Source organism: Ochotona princeps, chromosome 1 (genome assembly GCF_030435755.1).
Source record: "Ochotona princeps isolate mOchPri1 chromosome 1, mOchPri1.hap1, whole genome shotgun sequence".
NCBI classification, from domain to species: Eukaryota; Metazoa; Chordata; class Mammalia; order Lagomorpha; family Ochotonidae; genus Ochotona; species Ochotona princeps.
Genome location: NC_080832.1, coordinates 117350973 through 117365314, shown reverse-complemented (window position 1 = coordinate 117365314; position 14342 = coordinate 117350973). Strand labels below are relative to the sequence as shown.

Here is a 14342-nt window from a genome sequence, read left to right as displayed (position 1 = left end):
TGGTGGAAGTCCCCCAGAGTCACTTCTCATGGGTCATATTCTCCTTCAGCAGTCTTCCCTCCCATACATCTCCACACCCACTTCCCTGAGCAATCAACACCCCTCCATGTCTAGTCCTCCAGCAGTGTGCCATGCCAGCATGGAGCCATACCTGCCTACCTAGGGCCCATGCAGACTAACAAACAGGTCCCCAAAACTATCTCCTGGCATGCTGGCATTTATTTCCCACCTATCTAAAAAATAAATAAAATAGGCTAGGTAACTATGCTGGTACATCAGTATAGTTAACACAGATGAAGCATTAACCAGTGTTAACTGCTTTTCTCTCGGGAGAGCGACACTTGCCTAGGTACAATGCAACCTAGGCTGTTACCCTGGGCTAGGGGGAGAATGAATTTTCAAAAAAATTTTTTACTTCTTTTTATTATTATCGCTTTATGATACAGTTTCATAGGCCCTAGGATTTCCCTTATCCCCTCCTCAATTTCTGTCCCCCTCACTGAGTTCCCCTATATTATTACTATAGTACAATTCTTCATACACAGTCATATGTCCATCATTGAAGGCATGGACAGTGGCAGAGTCCAGCATCCTATTGTCAGGATATGGTGAACAGTTTCATTGCGAGTCCATCTTTCTCTGGAAGTAGAGATACATACTGCATTGTATCCTCACATATGGATATGATAGTTTCCATTACACAGCCACTATATATCCCATTAAATGAAAAGCCACAAAACAAAATGAACAACAGGAAGGGGAAAAAATTAACAACTCCATGTGTCCTGTCCAGCAGGACAGTCAACGGGGTCGCAGCCACCTAGGAGAGAATGAAGGGACAAGAGACACAAAGAATGGACAGCAAGACAGTAGGTCTGATCAAGCTGTCAGTTTATTGATTTCAACTGAGGGTTTTTATATTCTTCAGTAACTAAGGCTCAGGGAAAGAGAAACTGGGACGCAAGCCATGGTCTCAAGACTGATTGTTCTTGAGCAGCCACCATATCAACAATAGTAACCAACATATCGACAATAGCGTAGGTAATCAGTAACAAGATGTTGGTAAGTACAGCATCAATCACATTCTGAAACAGTTGCTAGGAACAATTGAAGCTAAGCGTGTGATTAGTTTCATAACTTCTTTCCCAAGCATCTAGCCAACCGGGGGTTTCACTGTCCCATAGGTCTATATTCAAAATGGCTTCAGTGTGGCTATAGTGCACGGCTCCTGACATCTCCCCCTTTTTTCTATATATCAATGAAAGTGGCAAAAAGAGAAAGGTTCGTGAAGCAAGATAAGCGCTGCCTGTCTTAGGTTCATTCTGAGGGACCCTCAGCTCTTACCTGTCTCTGGGCAGTCCTGCCAGTCATCCAGGGCTCCCTGTCTTAGGTTGGCGGGGTATCAGAAAGGTGCCCGTCATTGGCTACACGCTTACTAGAAAAGGAGCCATATAACAATTCATAGCTGGAGCATGTATTCCTCGGCAATGCTGCCATAAATGACAGCCCTGTTGGGAAACACTGCTCCAACCGTAAACGGCCACATTATCTTAGACGAACCGGTTAGAAGACTGGAGCCGCATGGCATGATGTGGGGGGTTATCACTTGGGGAGTCCCGTCAGATCTTATCCGTCTCTGATCACCTATTAACACATCATGCTCAGCCAAACTTGAGCGCTAGGATTTTCCACAGCCAGTGCCATCATGGCTTGTCCAATGACAACTTGCTCCCAGGCTTGCTGTTTGTGCATGCAGTACAGGAAGAGCATGGCAACTACTAGTGCAGCAACCATCAAGGTTTCTAAGGCCATAATCCTGCTCCATTCCTTGAACATGCAAGCTGCCAGTTTAATGCCATTTAGAATAACTTCTCCTGACATGAGTGGAACTCGGGTCTCATTTACTTTAATTATACTGGTGACTAACTGGTGAAATTTAGGAAGGCGCTAGACCATTGTCCCTGGAGGTATTGATTGATTTCTATCACTCTGGCCAAAATATTGTGGACTTTTACTGGAGTGACACATATATGATGGTATATTGGGGAGTAGCTGGCTGGTGAGATTCAAAAGGACATACTTAACAATATATAAGTATTGTTGAAACTACTAACATTCAAGAATCTCATAACACTAACATTGTTACATGTACACAAGACAGTTTTACCAGGAACCGGAGACCCTAACTGCCCATTATCCCATCTAGCTCCTACATTTCCAAACACAGAAATGGACCCCAGCTGCTTTTAGGGAAAAGGGATGCCGTCATCTGTTCTTAACTACTTCCTGCTGAGAGGGGGGCGCCGTTGGGTAAGAGCAGCTATAGGGGATCCATCTAGTGGTTCCTGATAGAAGGCAGAAGTCATCAGATGTTCGATGTACATTCTGGCACTTGAAAGGTTTCTCTTTCTTGAAGTCTAAATAACAAGACATAACATAGTTAACTTTCCCAGACTATCAGATTGTGAGTTTGGTTAGCAGTTTGAATACTTGAGCTTCAGTACTTAGATGTAAAAGAACTGTTAGGTTTCAATCTTTGTCAGAGTAAACTTTAATTTAAGACTGTGGACTAGATTTACATCTGTCTAAATTAACTCCTTTAAGTCTCAAATTTTGGAACATATTCAATGAGCTCAATGGAACACATGAAACTTCTTTTAGCTGCATAAAATTGCTAACCTAGATCAATCAGAAGGCACAGTAACAATGTAAGGATTAGCATACAGCATCAGGATATAAGCCCATCACAGAACAGGTAAATGCAAACTGACTTCTTAGAGCAAAAGAGTTAAATATTCAGACCTAACCAAAACTGAGATGATAAATCTTTATACTAAAATACAGCAAGATGTACTATTACTTTTACTATAACTCTAAATATATGGTCCTGCATGGGAAGCCAGTGTACACAGTGACTGTAGTGGATTTAACAAATTAGCACTCTTATGTGTGACGTCAGTGATCACCTGAGGGATTTTACACACTCTTGTACTTTTTAGACTTAGCCATCCTGGCTCCCCACTGGCAAGGTTTCCCAATGTCTTTTCTGCAATCCCCTCTCACCCCCAATTTAATTTTTTTTTAGATTTAATTAATTATTTGTCTCACAATTAACCTCATTAGCAGAAAGATACAGCCTTTGAAAAACATTCTTCTGAGTATGAGACTGTCAGGGGCCTATTTAGAGATTCCAGAACCAGAAGAGTTAAACCTATTAAATATGCCAAGAGTTCTTAAAGTATCTGATCAAAGATTCCTCATTATAATATCCATTCATTTAGTCAGACTGATTCAAACAGCAATACATCAAAAAAAAAAATTTTTATCACTTATAAATGATCACCCAAACATTTTAAAGTAAATACATACCAAAAAATACCCTTAAACACAGTTCTTTTAAATCATGAGAATTTAACAAAGACAATATACAGAACACAAGGGATTATCTAACTGAAAGGCAAAATGTATATTTCCTTAGTCAGTCACCAAAAGGGAGATATAACCTTAAACATGGGAATTAGTGCATAAAATCATCTCTTAACTGTTTAAGAACTGTAACAAACTCAAAGGTTGGGACAAGAATAGAGCTTACTGAAGCTGGATAGACAATTGACAAAGCTACCCATTAAACAGAGACTATCTAAAGTTCAATTTTTTTTTTTCAATGCTTCAATTTCTTAACAGCTTTCAAAATTGGAGATATTTTTATTTTTAGGTATTTACTAGCATTGCTATGTATACACACTTCAAAAACTTTTTTTTTGAATACAGATATCAATTCTAACATCAGTATGTATTAGGTATTAATGTTAAAGATTTACACAATGTTATAATAGTATCTTTAAAATTATAGCCAATTATATGTAAAGCTTACAAGATTCATTCCTCAACTTTTCTTAAGACATTTTCTTAATAAAAGGATACCAACTTTTAAATACAATGGCTTTAAGCAATTTTCAATCATTTCTCATAATTCATGGAAACACATTTTAGCACAAATCCTCCTCAAAACCGGGAAAGAGAAGTTTTTTCAGTCTTCTTCTAGCTGATTTGGAAATTTTTCCCTTTTAAAATGAAGGCAGATAAGAATCACCACAACAGGGACAAAGTCAAAGTCCCAAATTCTTCAAAGGGCAGACTCCAAGCATGTCCCTTCCTTGTTTTATGGCTGATGGACCTGGAGCTTCCCCTAAGCTTCTGTTTTATTGAAGTCAAGAGAGCTGAAAAAACTTAAATTTAGCTGTTGTCTTGAGAGACTACCTTGGAATTTACTGAAGTTAGTTAACAGGTTTGGTTATCAATAAAATGAAAATTACTTAAAAGAAGATGTTAAAACACTGTTTTTCACAAAGAATCAGACTTCAACTCCATTGTTTTAAAGGCAAACATTCAGAAAATATACACATTATGACCCATTTTACTATACATCTTTAAAGAATTCGTTGTTCTCCTGCAAGGCAAAATTTCACATATTTCCTTGTAAGTAAGAACACAAGTAATTTACAATCTGGATCAATTTCATGAGTAGGAAACATTTTGACCAATGAACATAAATGCTCTTCTATTTTAATAGCATATATGATGCAATAAATTTAGTATAATTTTATAATATTGTGAGATTATAATCCAAATTATTTTAAATGACAAGTACATTATTTAAATTTTGTCTCAATCTTTGAGAGTTCCAGGGATCCTACTGGAACCCCCAAAGTCATGAGATTTGGTTTAAAACTCTGAAGAATTTAGAGGTCTAAATGAGTTAAACAAAAGTACCTTTAGCATTTAACTGAACATGTTGAATACTGTTAGACCTAATCAGTGCCAGGACAACACTGTAAGCTGAAGACCAAACAGCAAGAAAATTACACACAAATTTTTTCCCAGTGGAGGTGGGGAGTCTGGTCTGGCCAGGTCCTGTTAAATTTGCTAGACCTCTCTAAAATTATTTACCAGGAGAGAGAAAAAGGGTTAGTCATGGTCCGTCCTATCTCGTCTGTCAGTCACACACGCACCCAATTCAGAACAAGAACAACAACTTAACAATTCAAGACAAAGACACAACTGGAGAAAGAATATTAAAACAAAATTTAGTTTTGTCCGGACAAAAATAATAGAACACCAAGAATATTGACAAAACAAACATAAGCACAAACACCAAACATGTCGAAACAGAGACATATAACTCTCAAACCTGTTGCAACTTCCAGACTCTTCTTCAAAATACTTTAACCTGGAGATATTTTATAAAACAAGCACACATAGGTTCATCTCATGCTTTAAGTTAATTTAACAGTGGATTTGGATCACTCTATATCAGATTACTTTTGTTACATCAAGTTACAGAACATATTTTTCTTTTCTTTTTCTTTTTCTTTTTTTTTTTTTTTTTTTTTTTAATAAACCTTAAGTGGCTTATCTTACCCTGCCTCTCTCAGCTAAGGGGTTGGGTAAAGAAGTGGGAGATGCATGCCTGAAAAGGACTCAATAAGGGCAAAGGTAAAAGGTGTCTGAGTGCCATAATCTTTCACTGCTTACTTAATATTTTTTAGATCTTTAAACTGCAGTGGTTGATGTTCGTGGCGTGGTGTCCACCACCTCGTGCAGGGATGTGAATAACAGGGCAGCATATTATACTCTTCTTGGGGAGAGCTGAAGCTTCACTCTTACGGGGTTCTATTACAGGTTCCTCTTCTAGTAATGAGGCAGGGGCTGAAGGAGCTGCTGCTTCTGAAGCATAAGGTGGAGGTGGGTGAATTGATCAAGGGGCTTGGCATTGGACTCTGCCTCAATATCTATAATGATAGAAGATGGTCGAGAACCGGGGGAAGGTGAGGGGATAGGTGTGGACAGCCGAGAGTGACTTTTTTTTTTTTTTTTTTAAGAGATCGTTCTCCTTCAAAAGCCAGATCCTGTAAATCTGGATGTTGAGACTTAATCTTTAAAATATCATAAATCAAAGTCCAATAATTAAAAGCAGTAACAGGAATTTTCTCAGATCCAAAAACCTCATAATAATCTTTAAAACAATCACCTACTCTACACCAAGTTTTCTCATCAATAGAACCGTCCTGGGGATACCAAGGACAAATTTGACCAACAAAATCCAAAAAGGTTTTGAGGTCTTTCTTTTTCACCCTAATTCCTCGTGTCTTGAATGAATCTATAAGACCTTGCAAGAATAGGTCATGTTATGAGAATGCTTGTCCCATCTTACCTTGGCTCCGTAAGATTTGCGCCGTGAATATTTCCCACGAGCTCGACTTCCGGCGGGTCAACCGTGAAACTGCTCAACCGGTGTTCCTTTTCGACACCACGAGAGGCCTCTCCATGAATGATGGCACGGCGTTCTCTCTGTCGGTGGTCTGCACACATCCACGTTGGGCGCCAATTTGTCCTGTCCAGCAGGACAGTCAACGGGGTCGCAGCCACCTAGGAGAGAATGAAGGGACAAGAGACACAAAGAATGGACAGCAAGACAGTAGGTCTGATCAAGCTGTCAGTTTATTGATTTCAACTGAGGGTTTTTATATTCTTCAGTAACTAAGGCTCAGGGAAAGAGAAACTGGGACGCAAGCCATGGTCTCAAGACTGATTGTTCTTGAGCAGCCACCATATCAACAATAGTAACCAACATATCGACAATAGCGTAGGTAATCAGTAACAAGATGTTGGTAAGTACAGCATCAATCACATTCTGAAACAGTTGCTAGGAACAATTGAAGCTAAGCGTGTGATTAGTTTCATAACTTCTTTCCCAAGCATCTAGCCAACCGGGGGTTTCACTGTCCCATAGGTCTATATTCAAAATGGCTTCAGTGTGGCTATAGTGCACGGCTCCTGACATCCATGAAGTTAAATAACATGCTACTGAATGACTAAATGCTGCTGAAGATGTTGGTTCCCAATTCTTTCTCTAGATTAGAAAAATTTTCCCTTATTATTTCATGAATATATTTGTAAACCCAGCTTTTCTTTTTCTGCACCTTAGGAACTCCCATAACTCTTGCATTTGGTCTTTTAATAGTGTCTTTCAGTTCCTGATACTTTTTTTGCCTGATCAACCTTTGCTTTCAACTTTTTGATTGTTTCCCCCTGACGACAGGAAAGATCTTCCAATTCTGAGATTCTTTCTTCTGCCTCCTTCATTCTATTTTGGAGACTCTCCACTGTAATTTTAATTTGCTCTACTCTATTATTCATTTCTGATATATCAACTTTCATTGGATTCATTTCCTGTGTGACATATTCCTTGAATTCCTTGAATGCCTGCTTTACATGCTTCTCGTTGTTGATAAGCTTTATGACAAATGTTTTGAATTCTGTTTCCCCCATTTTCTCAATGTCTTCCTCAGTGAACTCTGAATTTGGCATATGGTTTTGCTGCTTTTCAGGGGAGTCTTTCAATAACATTCATTGTGTATCTGTCTTGTCTTTTGCTCTTGGTCATTGTATTTCCGGTTAGCAGATTTTTCTCCTTGGGGCAGGTTTCTAAGCTCTGTCACCCACAGGTCTGCAGTTGGATTGCGCTTATTGAAGTTAGTACATGACTCTTTTTTTTTTTTTGCAGTTACTTGTGCCACTCACTCCCTCTGGTGAGTTCCAGTCTGGGTTCTTATGTTAGATTTCCACCATGGTCTCCATAGCCCCCGCTCTTGGCTCACCAGACTTGACCTCCTGTGATACCATGCTGAGGCTGCACCATTGTCTGTACAACCTTTCTCCCACTTCTGGTTGGAGTAGTTCCCGGGATTAGGGAGACACCAGGTATCCTATATAGCTAGGTTGTTGTTGGTGTTGATCTTGCCAGAACCTGTTAGTCATTAGTTCTAAGGGCCACATGGACTTATTTTAACCTGTGCAATGCCATAGTCGGTATTATTTTCCCTTTGGGACCAGTGCAATGCACTGAGTTCAGTGCATGCACAGCTCAATGCTATCCCCTGTAGTTCTAAATTCTTTTCCACACTGTACAAAATGGGGCCTGATATGCCACTACTAAAGTTCATGACCTGCTGGCTCTCAGGTCTGAAGGCTGCCTGGACCTGTCTTAGGTGGAACTTGTAGGATGCCACATTGTTGCAGTTCACTGAGTCAGAAATTAGTTCACTCCCAGCTCCATGCCTACTCAGTCCTGCCCTATTGCTTTTGGCTCCTTAAACAAAATGGCACCCAATTTGGTCCCAGGAGGTGGATTGAGCTTCGAGATCTACCCTGTTCCCACACCACCCATCTGGGATCTGCTGTTCGGTCTCTGCTCCTGGTCAAATCAAATGGACCAGCAGAATGGGCAGTTCTTTGTCTGAATTCACTTCCTGAACTCCTAGTAAACGCCCCTTCCCACCTGGTTGCTGGTGGAGTTATAGTTGCTGGTGGAGTTAAGATTGCCATTCACTGAATGCCACGGGGATATCAGTCACTGCAACATCATACCATTGTGTCCGCTGCTTTCCTGTGTCTGTCAGTCTCCAGGTACCCCTCTGCTGTTGTTCTGTCCTCTTCTATTTCTTTTTTTCTTTTTTAAGATTTATTCATCTTATTACAGCCAGATATACACAGAGGAGGAGAGACAGAGAGGAAGATCCTCCATCCGATGATTCATTCCCCAAGTGAGCCGCAACGGGCCGGTGCGCACCGATCTGAAGCCGGGAACCTGGAACCTCTTCCAGGTCTCCCACGCGGGTGCAGTGTCCCAATGCATTGGGCCGTCCTCAACTGCTTTCCCGGGCCACAAGCAAGGAGCTGGATGGGAAGTGGGGTTGCCGGGATTAGAACCGGTGCCTGTATGGGATCCCGGGGCTTTCAAGGCGAGGACTTTAGCCACTAGGTCACGCCGCCGGGCCCGTCTCTTCTATTTCTTGCAATGTGCCCTGTCTGCTTCACAGTGGCTAATGTTTCTCCATTTGTTTAAGTGTGTCCTTACCCTATTCCACCATCTTGATTCTCCCAAGCCACTCTTATCAATAAGAACACTTCAAACGGTTCAGGCACACAGAGTGAAACTCCACTTCATCGGCCAACCCTGGCCAATCAGCCAAGGAAGCAGTGCCCGTCCCCCCTACCAGCTGCTTTCCAACCAGCCAGCACCATCCTCATCAAGAATACACTTTTAAAAGCATTTCCAGAACTAGGGTTGTGATGTATCCAAGTAAGCCATTGTTTTCAGTGAGAACATTTCATATTAGAGTGTTGGCTGAAGTACGCGTTGCTGTGCTTCTGATCCAGTTCCTGGCTAACACATATGAAAGAACAACATAAGATGACCCAAATCTTCGGGCCTCTGCCACCTTTCTGGGAGACATGGATAGATCCCAGAGTTCTTTTGTTCCACCTGGACCACTTCCTGGCCATGAGGCCATCAGAAAGTGAACCAGTGAGGGGAAAAAAAAAAAAAAGAAAAAAAGAAAACAGCCTCCTCCTATAGCTCTTCTCACTGTCATTCATTCAAGTGTTTATTTCAATAAAGGCACTTTCATTGTGCACAGTGCTGAACTCTGTTATCATTTATTGTCAATATTTTTGCTTTCAAAAATATGCTTAAAATTCATCTTTCCAGAAGGTTTTTCACTTATGCTCTGATTTTTTTCCTTTTAGACACCAAAACAGAGCAAAAAGCCAGAGTAAGGTGCTGAATGGTGCTTTAATGCCTACATTTTCTGACTAGGAAGCCAGTCTTTCCTGGGACCTGAAGGAGCCTGGCAGAAGATATGTTACATTTCTGGGGATCACACTATGAACTTTTTCCTTACCGTGAAGACACTGATCCTCTCTTCATCCTCTGCCTTCATATGTGTTAGTAACTGCTCCTTTTGCTCCAAGATCTCAATATGCCACTGGATCTGCTCCTGTGAAAAGAGGAACTTTTAGCCAAGGCCCTACCTAAATTGTCCTTGGCCACATAAAAACCTCCCAGTCTCTCCAGAGAGCATGTGAGAGGCTCCAGGCAGTTCTGGGTGTTTATCCATACTCCTTTCTCAAGCTGGGAGAGAGGGAAGGGAGAAATCATAACTTACATGGCATAAAAGATGGTGTTATGGCTCTGAGTAATGTTTGGCTGGTGTTTCAAGACTGTCAAAGAACTCCCACAAATCATCCCTCATCTGGGACTGATGCAGTGGCCTAGTGGCTAAAGTACTCACCTTGCAAATGCCAGGATCCCATATGGGCATTGGTTCTAATCCTGGCTGCTCCACTTCCCATCCAGCTCCCTGCTTGTGGCCTGGGAAAGCAGTTGAGGATGACCCAAAGCCTTGGAACCCTACACCCAAGTGGGAGAACCAGTCGAAGCTCCTGGCGCCTGGCTTCGGATTGGCTCAGGTCTGGTCATTGCGGCTATTTGGGGAGTGAACCAGTAGATTAAAGATCTTTCTCTCTGTATGTCTGTCTTTCCAATGAAAATAAATAATTTTTTTAAAAAAAGACCTTACCTCATCTGTTTTACCAATAGTTTTAAGAGCTATGTTTGGGTGCTAGTGCTATGAAAAACAGATGAAACAGTGTGGCTGGCATCCCATAAGGGTGATAATTCAAGTCACAATTGCTCCACACAGATCCAACTATGGCCAATGTTTCTGGGAAATAATTGGAGAATGGTCCTAACCCTTGGACTCCTGCAGTCACAAGGGAGACTCCAAAGAAAACTATGGCTCCTGGATTTGTACTGCTCTGGCTCCCACTGTTTCATCAATTTTGGGAGTAAACAAGTGGATTGAGGATGTCTCTATTTATCTTTCTCTGCATGTCTCTTATCTCAGATTTTCAAACAAATATATGAATAAACAAGTATATTTTTTAAAGATACAAGTTTGCTTTTAAAGCTGAGGCATCTGAGGTTCAGAGAATCCAAGAGATTCCTTGAAACTCAAACAATCAATTCAAAGTTTGGACTTGAACCTACACCTTCTCAATCAGAATTCTGTGTCATTTATATCCTCCTGATTGGCACAGGCAGCAGTTCCCCATAACAGAATCTTGAGCTCAATAGCCTGGCTGAGTAGAACCTGTAGGAGCCACAGAGAACAAACCCTCAAGAAGGAGACAACAGCTTGCAGATCTCCACTGAACTCCTGTCAGCAAAGGAGAGTCCTGGTGCCTACCTGATGATGCTGGGCAGCTTCTTCCATTGTGCTGGTGTTATAGTATTTGTGTTCATTGGACTCATGACACATCGCACAGAGGAGTTTCCCATCCTCCTCACAGAAATAGTATAGCTTTTTCCTATGCTTTGGACATCTCAGTTGCTCCTCTTCCAGCCGCATCTCAGAAAGATCCATTGTTTGAATTCTTTCCACAAGACTCCCTAACAGCCAGTTGGATGCAAATGCATCCTTCCTCATGGAACGTTTACAGAGGGGACACTGGAGGAAATTATCGCAAGTTTCCCCAAGCTGAGTGATGCAACCACGGCAGAAGTTGTGTCCACAGCCAATGGTGACAGGGTCCTGCAGGATGTCCAGGCAAATGGGGCAGGTCACTTCCTGCTGCATGTTGGAGGGAAAATGTTGGCTGGCCATGGCAAAGCATCCAGGCTAACTCACATCTGCATGAATTCTGGATGTCGGTGGTAGACACTGCTGCCAGAAGAGAGAAGGAAAGAGAGCAGGCAGAAGTCAAAGAGTCAGTCAAACAACCATAGGAGCCATGTGGGAAGAAAAGAGGAGGGAGAACAAACTGGTCCAAAGGAGGGAGGGTTTCAATCCAATGAGCATTCTCCAGAAGGACAGTCCTCTTCATTCACCACTTGGGAACAAATGGCTACTGAGAAAGCGTATGTACTGCTTATAAATAGGGTAAATGGTCTTGAACTTTGGACTGGTTGTGTATAAGGCAGGTGACTGGATCAGAAGAGCAAGGACACTAAAGCACAGTCATAAAAGTCTTCCTAGAAGCATTAGAAAGGGAGTGAATGGACTGGGATGAATCTCTGGCAAGGTCACAGGCAGTTGGGTGTCAGTGCTTTGGGAATGTCTTGTAGGTGGAACCAAACCACGCACGAGAAAGAGAGAGAGAGAGAGAGAGAGAGAGAGAGAGAGAGAGAGAGAGAGAGAGAGAGAGAGAGAGACCATGATTCTCTGGTTCCACTCTCCTAAGTGCCCACAACAACCTGGACTGATCCAGACTGGATCCAGGCACCGAGAACTCAGCACAGGTCTCCTACCTGGGTGACAGGACTCAAAGTACTTGAATCATTACCTGCTGCTTCCAGGTGTGCACATGAACAGGCAGCTGGATTGGAAGTGGAAGAGCTGGGGCTTCAAGTAGGGTGTCCCATCAGGCATAGCCAGAATTGACTTCACCACTGTCCTGTAGACCCCTTGTTGTAGTCAGTTTACAAGCAGCTTGACTTGATTGAAAGAGCAAGGTGGGTTGTATCTAGAATCTTGAGTTCACAGAATGCTGGTGCCAAAGATCAAAGTAGAGCTTGCATGCAATTATCTGAAGTTGGGACACAGTTCGAGGCCACAGAACTGTGTGCTTTAATATCCTGAAGATAGCCATGTGCTGATATCCATACCTTGTTCACTCTTTTCCTGATCATCAATCATTAACAAATGCCTGTGAATATGGGGTGTGGCAGTCACAGTTTGTGCCACGTCAATTCCTCTAATTTGTTAGCCAAGCAATTCACTAAACAGCTGAAGCAGCATGCTTGCAGGGTTCCTTTCTTTTTTGAAGAAGGCAAACGTCTGGCTACTAAATTTTATAGTCTTTAATTTTGTGTCTCTGTTTCTTTATGTTGTTTGCTTGATAGCATGCCATGTCCCACCACCCCTACCTCCAGCCCTGTTCACACCATGCAGGTCAGGGTACCCACCTCAAATACTCACATTTTAAACATCTTGAGATGACAGTGCTGCTGAGGGAGCCTGCACATAGAGAACCATTGGTTGGGGGGTGGTGTTTTGGTGCAGCAGATACAGTTGCCACTTGTGATATCAGCATCCCACATGGCCACCAGCTCATGTCCCACCTGCTCCACTTCCAAGCTAGCTCCCTGCTAATACCTAGAAAAAAATGACAAAAGACAGCTCAAGTGTTTGGGGGCCTGCAAACCCTATGGAAGATCCAGAGGAAGCTCTTGGCTCTTGGCTTTGACCTGGCTTAGCCTGACCACTGTGGGCATCTGGAGAGTGAACCAGCAGAGGCAGATGGAAGATCTCTGTCTCTCTCTGTATCTTTCTTCCTCTCTTTATCCCTCTCCCTCTTCCTTTTCCTCTCACCTCTGTTCCCTCTCTATGAAACTCTGCTTTTCAAATAAATAAATAAGCAAATAAATATTTTTAAATAGTTTAGGAATACCCCTGATTGCTCCCCATACAAACAGTAAGTGACAAAGCTGAGAGTCAGTCCCAGGTTTCCCACCTTATGTTAGCTGCTCTTTTGGATCCCTGATACCCACATAGGAGACCAGGAGGAGGCTCCCAGTTCCTGGATTTGGACAGGCCCAGCTGCAGCTCCTATGGCCTTTTGGGGAGTAAACCAGAAGCTGGCAGATCTCTCTCTGTTTTTCCCTTTCAAATAAATTTATAAATTTTAATATTTATAAAAATATTTAAAAGAGGGAAAATGAGCTAAGCTTTAAAAACAGTAGAGATAACCAATAAAACTAGAATTTACTCTTTGAAAATATTAATTATGAACACTAAGCAAACAGTACATAACTTTGATAAGACTGGTAAAGGAAAAGTGGAGACACAAACAATATTAGGATTTAAATGGAAAATAATGCTAGGAAATTAAAAGGTCACAGAAAACCCACAATGTAGTTTCATATCAGTTAATTTGAAAATACATATACAAAATATTTAAACAAATATATACATACTGAAAAGCAGTTCAAGAAAAGATAAATAATCCAAAAATGTTATTTCTATTTAAATAAATTATTTTTATAGTTAAAAAATGTGACTTTCATGAAACAAAATGATTTCCCATGGAATCAAAAGGATGGTACAACAATCATGCTAAATTAGTTAAGGCCAAGAAAAACAATAAAATCACGGATAATGTAACTTCTCACCATAAATGATGAAATAATAAAGTTTTAGCTAATTAAATCAAAAGAAGATGTCCCAGCTTCCATAATCATCTGAGCATTTAATCCTACCATTTTAGAAGACAAAAATATTAGTTCACAATGTGTTAAAATCAATACTATTAAATATTGAGCAACATACACATGCACTGACAAATAAATTTTCCTTTGCTTCATGCATGATGTAGCCCTTAGTTCAGTCACACTCCTCTTTAATGAAGAACAAATAGTTATTAGGAGCTTGTTCAGAAAAATCTCCTGATAGGAAATCACCTTGGTCTTTTTATGTCTGCATCTGTGTGTGTGTGTG

General features: G+C 41.3%; 1 protein-coding gene across 4 annotated transcripts in view; it reads right to left on the bottom strand.

Annotated features, from left to right (window-relative positions):
* LOC131480756 (E3 ubiquitin-protein ligase TRIM31-like) overlaps positions 1-14342 on the bottom strand; it is a 166585-nt gene that overhangs the window by 120864 nt on the left and 31379 nt on the right. For 2 of the 4 annotated variants that reach the window (XM_058666688.1, XM_058666692.1), the window contains exons 1-2: positions 11094-11720; positions 9747-9842 (exon numbers count right to left, since the gene is read on the bottom strand). The exons of 1 other annotated variant lie outside the window; for it this stretch is intronic. In XM_058666688.1, coding sequence (XP_058522671.1) covers positions 9747-9842; positions 11094-11510 — 513 coding nt within the window. In that variant the 5' untranslated portion in view covers positions 11511-11720. Of the gene's footprint in view, positions 1-9746; positions 9843-11093; positions 11721-14342 lie in introns of those variants that run through there. One more of the 4 variants, XM_058666693.1, reaches the window with a different exon arrangement.